The 18,245-nt window shown below is 40.2% G+C and overlaps 1 protein-coding gene across 4 annotated transcripts in view; it reads left to right on the plus strand.

The window, feature by feature from the left end:
* Positions 1-18,245, plus strand: part of LOC121402798 (E3 ubiquitin-protein ligase MARCHF1-like) — an 84,841-nt gene that overhangs the window by 11,398 nt on the left and 55,198 nt on the right. For 3 of the 4 annotated variants that reach the window (XM_041589273.1, XM_041589274.1, XM_041589276.1), the window contains 2 exons: positions 16,385-16,435; positions 17,131-17,210. In XM_041589273.1, the coding sequence (XP_041445207.1) occupies positions 16,385-16,435; positions 17,131-17,210 (131 nt within the window). The remainder of the gene's footprint in view (positions 1-16,384; positions 16,436-17,130; positions 17,211-18,245) is intronic. The other variant, XM_041589277.1, reaches the window with a different exon arrangement.

Consider the following 18,245-nt stretch of genomic DNA (forward strand, 5'->3'; position numbering starts at 1 on the left):
TCTATACAGCTTGGGGTGTTAGAGTGAAGCTACTGTAGATGAGTAATGGCTGCATCGACCTACTAATAAAGAACTGTTATACTCTACTCAACCACGGCTACCAAAACACGACAGTTATTTTACACTGCTTCCAGTGGAAGTCATGTATAAAAATTTGACACCATTTTTTACACGGCGAAGCCAGTCGAAGTGTGGTGTGTTATCCTGCTGTTTTTGACACAGCATAAAAAATTTGCTCCATAGTCTACTATTCAGGGCTACTTTACAATACTGTTTGTTGTGGCAAACAGTGTAGAAAGAATCAAGAGAGAATGTCAGAGAATAAGTTAAAGCTTTAGTATTTTCATGAATGCCAAAAACAAGATCTCATCTGCGTTCATAAAATATGCAACATTCTGCCTTGGCTGAATTACTCTGCTTAGGTATTGGCACATGGGAGGGGGAACTTCAGCCTATTCCATTACTCTCTAAACACAGAAGAAAGTGGACTCATTTGAATCAAGAAAATATTTCCCAACATTTCTTATTTTGATCTACAAATGATAAGGGAAAGTAATCGCTAGTGAAGAAGTACAGAGCTGAATGCAGACAGAGGGAGAATGTGACAGCACAGAGGTCCCTGTGGATCCTGTCCCTGAGCCAAGTCTGCAGGTGACCTTCTCATCTTCCTTCTTTCAGTTTCCATCTTGTTTTGATGATCAAAGAAAGAAAACGAGATATTAACACCTTTAGTTAACACTAGATATGTGAGATAAAGTCAGAGGTGAGATGAGAGAGATGCTTTGCAGTCTGGTGAATAACTTTATATATAATTTAGTTAATTAGTGATTAGGACACTAACTCTCTAGCTGTGAATGCGTTACAGTGTTCCTTAACATCCTCTTCAATTTTTGCTTCAGTGCCGGTCACGCAGTAAATTAGCTGATTCTCTCTGCTTATTGTTGTTTTTTTTGTGCATATAACAACTAGTAACATCAAAAATGTAAATGTAACATTTGTAATTGTTTATCCAGCACATACAAGTATGTGATCCTTTATCCAGAAAACTCCAAATTACGGAATGCCCATCTCCCATAGACTCCATTTTATCCAATGAATCCAAATATTTAAAAATGATTTCCTCTGTAATAATAAAACAGTAGCTTGTACTTGATCCAAACTAAGCTATAATTAATCCTTATTGGAAGCAAAGACAGCCTATTGGCTTTATTTAATGTTTCTATGTTTTCTAGTATGAAGATCCCAATTACAGAAAGATCAGTTATCTGCTAAAATCCCAGGCCCCGAGCATTCTGGATAACAGGTCCCATACCTGTACTATTTTATAGTCAAAGGGGGCAGAACAACAGTGCATAGGGGGCCTGATGCAACCGCTGGGTCTGCGCCCTCTATAGTTACACCAGAGTCAACCAATGTCCTATTTCATATGAGTAATGTTTTATATAACAACTCAGCAGAGAGCCATGAATGGCCATTTACCCATGTGAGAGACTTGAAACCCTTGTATTCTACAGGACTTATCTCCTGTGTAAACATGAGCCCTTCCGCCCTATTCAGCTTTAATAGCTGCCCCCATGGCTACACAGCAGCATGTTTATATAAATTATAGGGATGTTTCTGAAGCAAACTTTTTTTTGCCAGGGAAGGGTAACAGTACATTATATTTAAATGCATATAGAATACTTGGTTTTTGTTACTAGTCCTTGAAATTATTATGCACCAGCAAAGTGCAATAATAGGTCTATGGTCTAGTAACCCATAGCAACCAGTATGCTAGTAAATGCTATGTGATGATTGTTAACTAGAAATGGAGCAAACTTTGCAATTGTTATTACATTACCCTATTGGTGTCAGATTATGGGATGAATGGAGAGGGTATTTGGCCATAAACTCTACAGAAGGCTATGTTTTGTTTCATTTTAATGAGCACATTTGCTGCCCCAGGAGATATAGAAAGTCAATGTATTTAATATTTTATATCTTCAAAGCAGTATGGTCGACTGGCTCAGATTACAATAAAGCAAAAATATGTTTTAGGCATGTTAGTGTGCTGTTGCATTTTGGAAGTGTTTTGAATTTTCATGTTTTACAGTGATGAAATTCACCATTAGTTAAAAATAGGGTAAGCTCTTTTGTGCAACTTCTTGTGTATATCTCCTTTATTCATTAGGGAAGCACCGAGTCCACTATTTTGGATTTGGCCGAACCCCCGAATCCTTTGTGAAAGATTCGGCCGAATACCGAACCGAATCCGAACCCTAATTTGCATATGCAAATTAGGGGTGGGAAGGGGATATTTTTTTTACATCCTTGTTTTGGGACAAAAAGTCACGTGATTTCCCTCCCCACCACTAATTTGCATATGTAAATTAGGATTCGGATTCGGTTCAGCCAGGGAGAAGGATTCGGCCGAATCAGAATCCTGCTGAAAAAGGCCGAATCCTGCCCGAATCCCGAACAGAATCCTGGATTCGGTGCATCCCTATTATTCATATAGGGATGTGGCCAAGTGTCCACATAAGGAACAGCACCACTGCTAATGTTTTTTTGATATGCAGATTTGAATTTCTGACAAATCATAGTAGAGAGAGAGTTGCAAGTTCAACCATCCATCCTATATATATACAATATAATATTGTGAGTTGGTCCCTATGCCCAGGTTATTGACAGGAGCCCAGAGCAAAATCCAAGATGGGATGATTAACCTGAAAAGAAAAAATAAAGCTACTGGGGCATCTTCTGAGGCACAGATCTTCTACTGCTTTGGTTGCCTTGGGCTGGAACAAAAGCCCAAAACGTAAGAAGTAATTTAAGAGACCAGGGGGTGCAAGAGTGCACCCCATCATACTCAATTTCAAAGCATTGTTGCACCCCCTCCACACCTGCCTCTGCACTGAGCATCCTGACACTCTTGCTTTGCTCCTCAGAATGACGCATGGTAGGGCGAATAGGGACAAGTATGGAGGGAGTGAGAGGAGAGGATGCCTAATTGCCTCCTCCCACCCCTCTTCAATCTAGTGAGGTCTAACACAGGCTGCACTTCTCTACATTTACTAGCTTTCCTTTGAGAAAACTAAACAATTAATAATGAGCCATCCAAGGTAATTAGATGCTTATAGCTTCTAAAAAATGTGAGGTTAACACTCTCTTATACTAATTAGACAGCATACTTCATTTTGATTTAAATGGCAACTCATTTATATTATTTGTAAAAAAACATTTGCACCATGATGTTCAAAATATTTTTTTTATATTTTGTAGTAAAGAAAATCCTGTAGCTGTTTATCCTCTTAGTTTTAGGTGCTAAACCTAAACCAGCTTTGGCTTCTCAATTTAATGCCTTACTGAAAATGGTGTGAAATGTACCTGCAGTAAATATTCTATATGTACTGTTATGTTCATTGCATCTGTATTGTACCCTGTGCTGCAGTTTTGAGGATTTTAATATATTTGATAACAGTTAATAGCTTTATGGCTATCATTAATCCCTGGTGAATGCCAATCCACTTTAGAGCTTTATTCTAAAAAGAAAGGTCTGCCTTATTTAACCCTATAAGACTGAGCTTTGCTACTCCCAAGGTGATTGTCATGGATTGTTCTAGATTAATACTGCTAATACAAGGACTTGCTTGATCCAAGTTATGGAAATCACCTGACCTAAATAGAATATTTTCATTGCGCAAAGACAAAAACATGACACAAAGCACGTCATTGTCAAGTTTGTCAAAAGAGGTTATTCTGATTCAGATCGCAGTTCTTAGCTTCTTATGGCTGCAGATTTAGGTGTCTGTATTACACTTTAAATTATGGTAATCCAAGAAATTTCTTGGATTGTCAAATTTGTTGCATTGTCACGTTTTTGTGCAAAAACACCATGGAAATGCAGTTTATTTAAATGGGCATAGTTATATAACATGTATTTTGTAATATATAATATAAAACAGGTATTGTGTAATATGTAATATATACAAGATGTATTATGTAATATAAATATCATTTCAATACACATTTATTATATATAACAATAGTAACAAAAGTAATAGTATTACTTTACAAAAACATCAGGCACCTGTGTGCAATGGCCCCCTCTCATTGTGTTATTTTATGTTAACACACTCATTCGCTGAATATGGAATGCAACAACACATTTCAGGAACTTTCCTCTCTTTTTGGAAAAGCTATTATTTTTTTGTTCACAAAACTTTTGGTTCCCCTCCCACAAAGGCCCACTGTTATTTCTGACCAATCAGATTTTGGGATTTAATAGGGTAAGACCAAATGTAATGTGCCTAGTGTTTTTCAAATGTGCTAAACTTCAATCTGTCACCTGTTTAACTCACTCAAAAATCACGCAGCAATCGGACAATGCCATTTTTATGACAAAAAAAATGTACCTGGGGTATCTGGTGCTGAGCTTTAATCTGCCTTTGTTCTACCCCAAAATAACACAATTGCTTATGTGATTTACCAGGCTGCATAATTAAAACATAGCATTTTAGCAATGGAGAAACATTCACTTTGGGTGTTCCAATTTGCTATCCATTTACTCCAAAATCATGTCTGGCATCTGACTTTGCCAATGGATAGTATCAGAAAAGTATTCAGCAGGTAAATGTTTTGCAAGGCTTTAAAAAAAGGGATTTTATTATTTTATAGACATAGCTTCAAATTTCCAGGACAACGCCGGGTACATCATTTAGTATGACATCATTCCAGTTACTGAGCAATAACATAATGAGCGGTATACTAGGAATTTAGTGCAATGATTTAAAGGTATAGAAAATGTATCATTTTAACATCTACCAAACTGCCAATTAGCATATATATTTACATATCCAAATGTGTATACCCACAATTGGCCAATTTGATTTCTTGCTCAATGATCTACTATTAGTGCTTCTGTAGGCAGCTTGGGCAAAACTCCATGCGCTCAGTTCTCCTCTGATGAGACATGATTCAGTAGTGAGAACTTGTGGTACTGGAGGTGGTGGAATCCACTTAAAAAAGATTTTAAAGCATGTATAATTTTGCCCTTAGTCTTCTTTGGGATTCAACTGTCTGAACTAGTCTTAACATCAATATGGATAAATATTTATTGAACCAATCAAACTGGCTATTTATTTAAGCTAAATATAAATACCGGATAACACAAAAGAGGGTACAATTATGTTACACCATTGAACTTATTACAATATTATTGCTGGTTGTGCTCCACCATTAGAGATGTCGCGAACTGTTCGCCGGCGAACTTGTTCGCGCGAACATCGGGTGTTCGCGCTCGCCGGAAGTTCGCGAACGTCGCGCGACGTTCGCCATTTTGGGTTCGCCATTGTTGGCGCTTTTTTTTGCCCTCTCACCCCAGACCAGCAGGTACATGGCAGCCAATCAGGAAGCTCTCCCCTGGACCACTCCCCTTCCCTATAAAAACCGAAGCCCTGCAGCGTTTTTTCACTCTGCCTGTGTGTGCTGAGAGATATGTGTAGGGAGAGAGCTGCTGCCTGTTAGTGATTTCAGGGACAGTTGAAAGTTTGCTGGCTAGTAATCGTTTTGATACTGCTCTGTTATTGGAGGGACAGAAGTCTGCAGGGGTTTGAGGGACATTTAAGCTTAGGTAGCTTTGCTGGCTAGTAATCTACCTTCTACTGCAGTGCTCTGTATGTAGCTGCAGTGGGCAGCTGTCCTGCTTCTGATCTCATCTGCTGACTGCTGCAATAACAGTAGTCCTTGTAAGGACTGCTTTTATTTATTTTTTTGTTGTTTTACTACTACTACTACTACTACTACTATAAGAGCCCAGTGCTATTAGTCTAGCAGTGTTGGGGAGTGGGACTGGTGTGCTAATCTGCTGCTCCTAGTAGTTCAGCAGCACCAACTTTAATTTTTTTTTTTTAATATTCATTTTTTTTTTATTTTACTTTTTTTTATTTTACTACCTGTAGTGAGTAGTGTATAAGTTGACCTTTTAGGCATTATTTGCCCTGTAGGCATTATTTGCACACTGGTTTTCTTCAACCCGCCATCGAGCTGTGTGACCTTGTGCACATTCTGTCTAAATATCCATAATTTACCGTCTCCAGAAAAAACACCGGAGTCACTTTTCAAGCAGCCATAATATATTTTACGTAATCCGTATCCACCGCTGTAGTAGTGTATACGTTGGCCTTGTAGGCATTATTTGCACACTGTTTTCTTCAACCCGCCATCGAGCTGTGTGACCTTGTTCCCATTCTGTCTAAATATCCATAATATTACCGTCTCCAGAAAAAACACCGGAGTCACTTTTTTCAAGCAGCATTCATATATTTTACGTAATCCGTATCCACCGCTGTAGTAGTGTATACGTTGGCCTTGTAGGCATTATTTGCACACTGTTTTCTTCAACCCGCCATCGAGCTGTGTGACCTTGTTCACATTCTGTCTAAATATCCATAATATTACCGTCTCCAGAAAAAACACCGGAGTCACTTTTTTCAAGCAGCATTCATATATTTTACGTAATCCGTATCCACCGCTGTAGTAGTGTATACGTTGGCCTTGTAGGCATTATTTGCACACTGTTTTCTTCAACCCGCCATCGAGCTGTGTGACCTTGTTCCCATTCTGTCTAAATATCCATAATATTACCGTCTCCAGAAAAAACACCGGAGTCACTTTTTTCAAGCAGCATTCATATATTTTACGTAATCCGTATCCACCGCTGTAGTAGTGAATACGTTGGCCTTGTAGGCATTATTTGCACACTGTTTTCTTCAACCCGCCATCGAGCTGTGTGACCTTGTTCCCATTCTGTCTAAATATCCATAATATTACCGTCTCCAGAAAAAACACCGGAGTCACTTTTTTCAAGCAGCATTCATATATTTTACGTAATCCGTATCCACCGCTGTAGTAGTGTATACGTTGGCCTTGTAGGCATTATTTGCACACTGTTTTCTTCAACCCGCCATCGAGCTGTGTGACCTTGTTCACATTCTGTCTAAATATCCATAATATTACCGTCTCCAGAAAAAAACACCGGAGTCACTTTTTTCAAGCAGCATTCATATATTTTACGTAATCCGTATCCACCGCTGTAGTAGTGTATACGTTGGCCTTGTAGGCATTATTTGCACACTGTTTTCTTCAACCCGCCATCGAGCTGTGTGACCTTGTTCCCATTCTGTCTAAATATCCATAATATTACCGTCTCCAGAAAAAACACCGGAGTCACTTTTTTCAAGCAGCATTCATATATTTTACGTAATCCGTATCCACCGCTGTAGTAGTGAATACGTTGGCCTTGTAGGCATTATTTGCACACTGTTTTCTTCAACCCGCCATCGAGCTGTGTGACCTTGTTCCCATTCTGTCTAAATATCCATAATATTACCGTCTCCAGAAAAAACACCGGAGTCACTTTTTTCAAGCAGCATTCATATATTTTACGTAATCCGTATCCACCGCTGTAGTAGTGAATACGTTGGCCTTGTAGGCATTATTTGCACACTGTTTTCTTCAACCCGCCATCGAGCTGTGTGACCTTGTTCCCATTCTGTCTAAATATCCATAATATTACCGTCTCCAGAAAAAACACCGGAGTCACTTTTTTCAAGCAGCATTCATATATTTTACGTAATCCGTATCCACCGCTGTAGTAGTGTATACGTTGGCCTTGTAGGCATTATTTGCACACTGTTTTCTTCAACCCGCCATCGAGCTGTGTGACCTTGTTCCCATTCTGTCTAAATATCCATAATATTACCGTCTCCAGAAAAAACACCGGAGTCACTTTTTTCAAGCAGCATTCATATATTTTACGTAATCCGTATCCACCGCTGTAGTAGTGTATACGTTGGCCTTGTAGGCATTATTTGCACACTGTTTTCTTCAACCCGCCATCGAGCTGTGTGACCTTGTTCCATTCTGTCTAAATATCCATAATATTACCGTCTCCAGAAAAAACACCGGAGTCACTTTTTTCAAGCAGCATTCATATATTTTACGTAATCCGTATCCACCGCTGTAGTAGTGAATACGTTGGCCTTGTAGGCATTATTTGCACACTGTTTTCTTCAACCCGCCATCGAGCTGTGTGACCTTGTTCACATTCTGTCTAAATATCCATAATATTACCGTCTCCAGAAAAAACACCGGAGTCACTTTTTTCAAGCAGCATTCATATATTTTACGTAATCCGTATCCACCGCTGTAGTAGTGTATACGTTGGCCTTGTAGGCATTATTTGCACAGTGTTTTCTTCAACCCGCCATCGAGCTGTGTGAGCTTGTTCACATTTTGTCTAAATATTGATAATATTATCGTCTCTAGAAAAACCACTTGAGTTACTTTTTTTCAAGCAGCATTCATATATTTTACGTAATCCGTATCCACCGCTGTAGTAGTGTATACGTTGACCTTGTAGGCATTATTTGCACACTGTTTTCTTCAACCCGCCATCGAGCTGTGTGACCTTGTTCCCATTCTGTCTAAATATCCATAATATTACCGTCTCCAGAAAAAACACCGGAGTCACTTTTTTCAAGCAGCATTCATATATTTTACGTAATCCGTATCCACCGCTGTAGTAGTGTATACGTTGGCCTTGTAGGCATTATTTGCACACTGTTTTCTTCAACCCGCCATCGAGCTGTGTGACCTTGTTCACATTTTGTCTAAATATTGATAATATTATCGTCTCTAGAAAAACCACTTGAGTTACTTTTTTTCAAGCAGCATTCATATATTTTACGTAATCCGTATCCACCGCTGTAGTAGTGTATACGTTGACTTTGTAGGCATTATTTGCACAGTGTTTTCTTCAACCCGCCATCTAGCTGTGTGTATTATCGTTTCCAGAAAAACCAACTGAGTTTTTGTTGTTGTTGTTGTTTTTTTAAAAATAATGCCAGGCAAAGGCAGGCCGCCACGCAGAGGCCGTGCTAGGGGCCGTGCTGCTATGCAATCCTGTGGCCCTAGCAAATTGCCCAGTTTTAAAAAGCCAATGACCCTGAACTCCCAAAATGCTGAAGAGGTAGTTGACTGGCTTACACAGCACACCCATCCTCTACCGTTTCTAACTTTACCACAACATCCTCCTCATCCTCCACTGCTATGGCCACCCCACGTAACACTTCCTCCACCACCGGTGCCCCTTCTTCACTGGGGTCAGAGGAGTTATTTTCCCATGAGTTTCTTGAACTGAGTAATGCGCAACCATTATTGCCAGAAGAAGATGAAGGAGATGAGGACCTTACACCAGATTTAATTCTGGCAGAGAACACGATAGAGATGGACATAATGAGTGATGAGGAGGAGGTCCCCGCTGCTGCTTCCTTCTGTGATGTGTCAGAAGAAATTGATGCATCTGAGGAGAATGATGATGAGGAGATTGATGTTTTGTGGGTGCCTAGTAGAAGAGAGCAAGAGGAGGGTAGTTCAGATGGAGAGACGGAGAGTCAGAGAGGCAGTAGGAGAATAAGACTTAGAAGAAGCAGGGAGGACAGCCCGCAGGGATCAGTAGGGCAACAACATGTATCGGCACCTGTGTTCAGCCGGCCAACGCACCCGCCATTGCCGCCAATGCCGCCAACTTCTACTGTTACCGCCAGATCGCACACTTCCAAAAAGTCAGCAGTGTGGGATTTTTTTAATGTGTGTGCCTCTGACAAAAGCATTGTAATTTGCAATGAGTGCAGTCAGAAACTGAGCCTTGGTAAGCCCAACAGCCACATAGGTACAACTTCTATGCGAAGGCACATGAGCGGCAAGCACAAAGCACTTTGGGAGCAACACCTCAAAGGCAACAGGCAAACTAAAAGCCACACTCCTTCTGGTCCAGCATCTTACTGCTCTACCTCTGCTCTCCTTGACCCGTCTGAACCACCCTCCACTCCGCCTTCCACCTTGACCACCTGTTCCCATTCCCAGTCATCTGCCACCAGCCAAGTTTCTGTGAAGGCCATGTTTGAGCGTAAGAAGCCAATGTCTGACTGTCACCCCCTTGCCCGGCGTCTGACAGCTGGCTTGTCTGCACTCTTAGCCCGCCAGCTTTTACCATACCAGCTGGTGGACTCTGAGGCCTTCCGCAAATTTGTAGCAATTGGGACACCGCAGTGGAAGGTACCCAGCCGCAATTTTTTTTCTAAAAAGGGAATACCACACCTGTACCAACATGTGCAGAGCCAAGTTACCGCATCTCTGTCACTTAGTGTTGGGCCAAAGGTCCATATGACTACTGACGCATGGTCCTCCAAGCATGGTCAGGGCAGGTATGTCACCTACACTGCCCACTGGGTGAACTTGGTAATGGCTGGGAAGCAGGGAATGGGTAGCTCAACAACAACAGTGGAGTTGGTGTCACCGCCACGGATTGCACGCGGTTCTGCCACCACCTCTACTCCTCCATCGCTCTCTACCTCGTCTTCTTCTTCTTCTTACTCTGCTGCTGGGTCCTCCTTCTCCTCCTCCACACCTGTGCACCCCCAGCTCCCCCTAGGCTATTCGACGTGCCAGGTACGCCGTTGTCACGCTGTCTTGGGGATGACGTGCCTGGAAAGCAAAAACCATACCGGATCTGTACTCCTGTCATCTCTGCAGTCACAGGCCGATCGGTGGCTGACCCCACACCAACTGCAGATCGGAAAAGTGGTGTGTGACAATGGAAGCAATCTGTTGGCAGCGTTGAGACTAGGCAATTTAACACATGTGCCCTGCATGGCACATGTGTTAAATTTAATAGTCCAACGTTTTGTCTCCAAGTACCCAGGATTCCAGGACGTTCTCACCCAGTCCAGAAAGGTGTCGGCCCATTTCAGACGTTCCTACACAGCCATGGCACGCCTTGCTGACATTCAGCAGCGCTACAACATGCCAGTCAGGCGTTTGATTTCTGACAGCCAGACTCGCTGGAATTCAACGCTCCTTATGTTGGAACGTCTGCTGCAACAACAAAGGGCCGTCAACGAGTACCTTTTTGAACTGGGTGGTAGGACTGGATCTGCACAGCTGGGGATTTTTTTCCCCCGTTACTGGGTGCTTATGCGCGATGCCTGCAGGCTCATGCGACCTTTTGAAGAGGTGACAAATATGGTCAGTCGCACCGAAGGCACCATCAGCGACCTAATACCCTTCGCTTTCTTCCTGGAGCGTGCCGTGCGACGAGTGACAGATGAGGCTGTAGACCAGCGTGACGAGGAGCTGGAAGCGCACGATTTCTGGTCGGAATCACCAGAACGAACCCAGGCACCTGCTGCAACGCAGGGAGAGGTGCCAGAAGTGGAGTCAGAGGAGGAAGGTGGCTTTGTGGAGGAGGAGGAGGAGGACCAACAGGAGCAGGCTTCCCAGGGGGCTAGTGGTGACCTTTTGGGGACCCCTGGTCTTGTACGTGGCTGGGGGGAGGAGACCGTGGATGATGCAGTCCTTGATAATGAGGAAGCGGAGATGGATAGCTCTGCATCCAACCTTGTGAGAATGGGGTCTTTCATGCTGTCATGCCTGTTGAAGGACCCCCGTATCAAGAGGCTTAAGGAGAAGGACCTGTACTGGGTCGCAACGCTACTAGACCCTCGGTACAAGCATAAAGTGTCAGAAATGTTACCAACATACCACAAGTCCGAAAAGATGCGGCATTTACAAACCAGCCTGCAAAACATGTTGTACAATGCTTTTAAGGGTGATGTCACTTCAGGAACTCATCAACATTCCAGGGGCAGAGGTGCCAGTAATCCTGCCACGAGCACACCTGCAAGGACAAAGCCCTTTGGCCAGTCTGTAACGTCAGACATGCAAATGTTTTTCTGTCCAAGGCAGCGCCACAACCCTTCTGGATCCACCCTCAAAGAACGCCTCGACCGGCAGGTAGCGGACTACCTGGCATTAACTGCAGATATCGACACTCTGAGGAGCGATGAACCCCTGGACTACTGGGTGCGCAGGCTTGATCTGTGGCCAGAGCTGTCACAATTTGCCATGAACCTCTTGTCTTGCCCAGCCTCAAGTGTGCTCTCAGAAAGGACCTTCAGTGCAGCAGGAGGGATTGTAACTGAGAAGAGAACTCGCCTAGGTCACAAAAGTGTCGATTACCTGACCTTTATTAAAATGAATGAGGGGTGGATCTCGGAGGGTTACTGCACGCCGGAAGACTTGTTCTGACTTCTATGCAGCTGTCCTTCTCTTCAAGCCTCATGACTCCACACACAGCTGTCCTTTAGCGTCCTCCTCCTCCCTCCGCCACCGTTACAAACTAGGGTGCAAACCCTACTGGTTTAATTTTTTCTGGCCTCTGTGCTTCAGTGGCTGCAACCAAAAAAACTGGGCAAACAATGTCTACAAGGTCAACGTATGGCAAAAAATGACTATTTTCAGCATTTATATGGCATATTTTTTCTGGCAACTGTGCTTCAGTGGCTGCATCCAAAAAAATGCATATTTTCTGCATTTATATGGCATAATTTTTCTGGCCTCTGTGCTTCAGTGGCTGCGACCAAAAAAATGCATATTTTCTGCATTTATATGGCATAATTTTTCTGGCCTCTGTGCTTCAGTGGCTGCAACCAAAAAAATTTATATTTTCAGCATTTATATGGCATAATTTTTCTGTCAACTGTGCTTCAGTGGCTGCGACCAAAAAAATGCATGTTTTCTGCATTTATATGGCATAATTTTTCTGGCCTCTGTGCTTCAGTGGCTGCAACCAAAAAAGTTTATATTTTCAGCATTTATATGGCATAATTTTTCTGTCAACTGTGCTTCAGTGGCTGCGACCAAAAAAATGCATATTTTCTGCATTTATATGGCGTAATTTTTCTGGCCTCTGTGCTTCAGTGGCTGCAACCAAAAAAATTTATATTTTCAGCATTTATATGGCATAATTTTTCTGGCAACTGTGCTTCAGTGGCTGCGTCCAAAAAAACTGGGCAAACAATGTCTACAAGGTCAACGTATGGCGAAAAATGACTATTTTCAGCATTTATATGGCATATTTTTTCTGGCAACTGTGCTTCAGTGGCTGCGTCCAAAAAAACTGGGCAAACAATGCCTACAAGGTCAACGTATGGCAGTTGTTTAAAGAGAACAGTAGATTACTAGCCAGCAAAGCTACCTAAGCTAAAATGTCCCTCAAATCCCTGCAGACTTCTGTCCCTCCAATACAGAGCAGTATCAAGCAGATTACTAGCCAGCAAACTTACTATCATCTGTCCCTGAAATCACTAACAGCTCTCCCCCTACACTATCTCTTCCAAGCACACACAGGCAGATTTTTCAGATACATTTTTGCCCTTGATCCCCCTCTGGCATGCCACTGTCCAGGTCGTTGCACCCTTTAAACAACTTTAAAATCATTTTTCTGGCCAGAAATGTCTTTTCTAGATGTTAAAGTTCGCCTTCCCATTGAAGTCTATGGGGTTCGCGAACCGTTCGCGAACCGCTCGCGTTTTTGCGCAAGTTCGCGAATATGTTCGCGAACTTTTTTTCCGACGTTCGCTACATCCCTATCCACCATCAATTGCTTTTGCAGTCAAACTAGAAAAACATATTTCACGAGGATACTAGTTGTAAATTCCATGTTAAAACCAAAGGGGAGTAGTGTACATTATCTAAAACACATTAAAATAATAATGAATTTGCTCAAATTAGAGTTTGCATGTATGGCCAGGGACTTTGATTAATGCACATTTGGGGAAACAAATTGATTGGATTGGCTGTAAGATTTAATAGACAGCAAAGAGGAGTGGACAACCTGAAATGAGCTCAGGGTTGTATAAGAACAAAGCACTGTGTGAGTAAAAATGTACTAAGCTTCTTCATGCTAACTGCTAACTGTAACCAAAACATACACCCCGAAGCTCCTGTTTCTTTGCATCTCACATTAGACATTTCAGGAGTTCATGGAAAAAAACAAGATGCAAGTATAGCAATGCATACAATGAATTACTTAGACGAGAGAGCTACAAACAAGTAATATTTTCATTTCAAAGTATGTACCTCCTAAAAACTGAGTACTACCAGAAAGAAAGTATTGTATAAGTATTGTGCTTACATTCCATTCCATTGAATCAAATTCAATTCAAGTTTTTTCTCTAAAAAAAACTCGATATTCGGTTAGCTGCAAACAACTCCAAATTGATCCCAGCAGATCTTTCCTTGTACTGGGCAATATTGTTATGATCCAAACGCTTGGCCCCTAGGTCAATGATCAGATTATAACAATGGTAAATGCAGACCATGGGGACAGGACCACATCAACGAGCCAATGAAGCCCTTGCCCTTACAGGATTTTTAATCCTGCCCAATAGATATCTGTATGATTTTTTGGCAGATATCCTATAGGGAGGCCATTGGGGAGGATCCATACATACACAAGCAGATAAGCTGCTGCTTCAATCAATATGATTAAAAGATGTGATTTCTTTGAATGAAATTGTGGTGTTTATACAAATGGCCTGTAGATGTCATTGTGCTCAGACTTATACTGTGCATACTTCCTGACAGCTTAAAAGTGAAAGCTTACTGTTGTGTAATGCCTGCATGAGTCTCTGCTAATAAAGCACTGTTATACTCTACTCATCCTCGGCTACCCAAAACATAACAAAAATGTTCCCAAGTAATTAGGGTTTGTTTTAAATTCCAATTAGAATTTTATCACATTAGATTACACACAGAGAGATATATTCAGTGTAAACTGTGTGAACATCTAGTGCTATTTCAAATAATAACATTGGAAAGGCAAAAAACAGCTACAGAGACTGTGAAAATGAAGCAGGTGATAATTATAAAGCTTGGCCTGTACAAAGACAAAGAATTGGACAAAACATCTTAAAATGAAGACAAAATAACTACAGTACATATGTAAAAGGAGTAGATTTTAATAACAATTTATACCTTGTACTAATTCTATGAAAACATAAATTGCTGATCATTGTAATTGTTCAGATGGAAGTTAATTCAATGTTATCAAAGGCAAATTAATAGGTCTCTTTGAGCCTTCGAATAGCGAGATAAAATTCACAGGGATACAGACGCATAAATCAAAATATAGAGCCTTCTTTATAAAGTGTCAAACCAGTAACATTTCCTACTTCAGTGGTTTCCATCAGTTTTGGAATTGCCTGTTTATAGTTACTGAAATAGTTGTTGATGCAGTGATAGAAAATATTACAGACTTCCAGAAATCCCATTATTCAAAAGCATTTCAATGTCTTCATCCGGCCAACGAAAATAAAATATATACTGTATGACAGATATGAACTTCAGTAATACGTTGTATCTTCTTTCTTTTTGCATCAAACCTGATTTACGATTAAACCGTTTGGTGAAAATCCGATGAGACTGGATAATTCTGAAATATTATTTAATGTTAATAACCAGCAAAAATTATTTTATCAATGGTTTCTTTAATATAAGGTAATGCATTAGCATGCCCTTAAATCATAACACATTTATAGCATGGCCCTTTTGTTTATCTAATACAAGATTCCCTTGGATTGCCCTGGAGTATCTAGAAAACCCTTTTGGAAGTCTCAACACAGGTATGGGAACATAAATCCCTCAACGTAGTTCATTATTATAGGACATGAAGGAAGGAGACGAGGCTTACTCTTTACCTATGGAAAGCAGACCATATGCATATACAGTATAAAGTTACAGGTATTGGATTTGTTATCCACAATGGTTGGAACCTGGGGTCTTCCAGATAACAGATCTTTCCATAATTTGGATCTCCATACCTTACATTTACTTAAAAATAATTTAGATATTAAATAAACCAAATATAATGTTTGTTGTTTCCAATAAGGATTAATGAAATCTTAGTTTGAATTGTGTACAAGGTATTGTTTTATTATTATAGAGAAAAAGGAAATCATTTTTAAACTTTTTTAATTATTTGATAAAGAAATGGAGTCTATGGGAGGCGGACTTCCCATAATTCGGAGATTTCCTGATAACAATGGATAATAATGTACAATGTGTATGTAAATTGACGGTAATTAAGCGATTTTGACTAAAATCCTCAGCCTGTAAGGCCTTGGGAAAACATTTAAGGATTGATGTCCACAAGGGTGGTATATTTATCTTGCAAGATATAATTAAAATAACTAATACCTGTAACATAAGCCAAAGGGGAAGAGGCTGAGAGCTGAAATGTTCTTTTGAACCTTAATGATTTTGAAGTTGATTTTTTTTATGTGTTTTTTTCCCTGCAGCTCCAAAACCTGTAATTAAAATGGTGCCTGCTACATACATCAATGTATCTGCTAATTAGAGCATTTAAAGGAATTGGCTGAAATAGTCCTTTTTTTTGGCTGGAAATAAAACTAATTTCCACAGCAAGACTGAGAGAAATGTGTGAAAGGAAAGTCACGTGTACTGCTCCAACCAATTTTGGTAATTTAATCTTATTTTGCAGAATGGCAAATCTCCGGGGTGCTCAGCAAGTCGATCAAACAATATATCAAAGGTTTGTGAAAGCTCTATCTTCTGCTTGATAGAGTGTTTATTGGGAGTCCATAAAATACTCTGATTATTTGCATTATATCTGTCTCCATCATTGCGGCTGCTAGGCTGTGATACAATCCAATTAGCACATGCCAATTCTTTCATGTGACATATTATTTTAAGATAGTTTAGAATTACATCTGTTTATAGAAAAAGAAGCTGAATTCATATTTTTTTCAGTTGTCTTTAATACTGTATACAGGTATAGGATCCATTATTAGGATCCATAGACTGCATTTTGATCAAATAAATCAAAATTTTAAAAATGATTTCCTTTTGCTCTGTAATAACAAAACAGTGCCTTGTACTAAGATATAATTAATGTTTACTGGAAGCAAAACAATCCTATTGGGTTTAATTACATTATTTTCTACTAGAAGTAAGGTATGGAGACCCCCTTATATAGAAAACCCCAGGTCCCAAGTATTCTGGATAACAGGTCCCATACTTGTACCTAAATTGCTAGCGCAGCAATAGAGTTGCATTCAGCATTGAGCATATTGTGCATAATGGAATGTGTGTATATATATATATATATATATATATATATATATATATATATATATATATATATATATATATATATATATATATATATATATATATATTTGAAATAAAAGTGAAAGCAATCTGAACATAAATAAATGTGCTTTTCAGGCTAGAAGTACAGCAACAGGCACTACACCAAGAAGCCATTCACAGTCATCAGTATGCCCATCAACTCAGGATATTTGTAGGTACGTAGTGATCAATTTTGTACTAATATCAGATTTGTCTGTCTTTGTATATTGTATGTATATATATACATATATATATATATATATATATATATATATATATATACTGTATATATATATATATATGTGTGTGTGCTTCTTATTTGGTTAAAGTTCCTTTCACATTTCAGATTGTCCCCTTTTTTCATGTAAAAGTCTGTTTTTTTTCCTCCACCATTTCTTTCATCTCTGTTCATCTCTGTACCCTTTCCATTTTCTTTTCCCGTTGTTTTTTTTGTTTAAGAACTTCTATGACTTTGCATGACGTTACAGAAGATGACTTAACACAAAGCACCCCCGTGATGACAGTAACAGCTGCTGTTAAAGAACCTGGTAAAAAACAGGTCAAAAGAAGGCGCAGGCGTAAAAAAACAACTTGTGAAACTTGCATGCATTCTGGATATGAAAGAAACCTGAAACCTGGTAGGGAAGCTCAAAGGTTTGGACCAACTGATACAGATTCCTCATCTGATGACCAATGTTGGGCCAAAACTAGAATGAGAAGAAATGAAAAGATGAAAGTATTCAAGAAAGGAAGAAGGCGAGAAAAATCACATCAAGCTTACGATGGATCCTTAGATACTAACACCTGTGAAATGGCTTCTTTACCCTGTAAAATCCCGAAAGAAGCAAACCCATACTCACAATATCCCACCAGTGTTGGCAACCCCACTTCCTACCGCAGAAGAATGAAGGTGCTAAAATGCAAAGATTCTAGTGTATCATTATCTACTGGCTTATCAGCCGAAACAAACAGTTTTGCTAATAGAGGAACAAGAAGAAAAGAGAATTGCTGCAAAGATTCTCTAAAGTGTCAAGGTTTCTGTAGAGACGATAACATCATCAAGAAAAACATAAGAGGAGAAGGTGCCGGGGCAGAAGTTCAGGCACCAGTCACCACAGTGCCCCACGTTCGGGATCCTTCACCAGTTAATTCTAATGAGGTGTCTGAGGATTTAGATGTATGCAGGTTAGTACATATTTTTTTTTTAATCA

Source organism: Xenopus laevis, chromosome 1L (genome assembly GCF_017654675.1).
Source record: "Xenopus laevis strain J_2021 chromosome 1L, Xenopus_laevis_v10.1, whole genome shotgun sequence".
NCBI lineage: Eukaryota > Metazoa > Chordata > Amphibia > Anura > Pipidae > Xenopus > Xenopus laevis.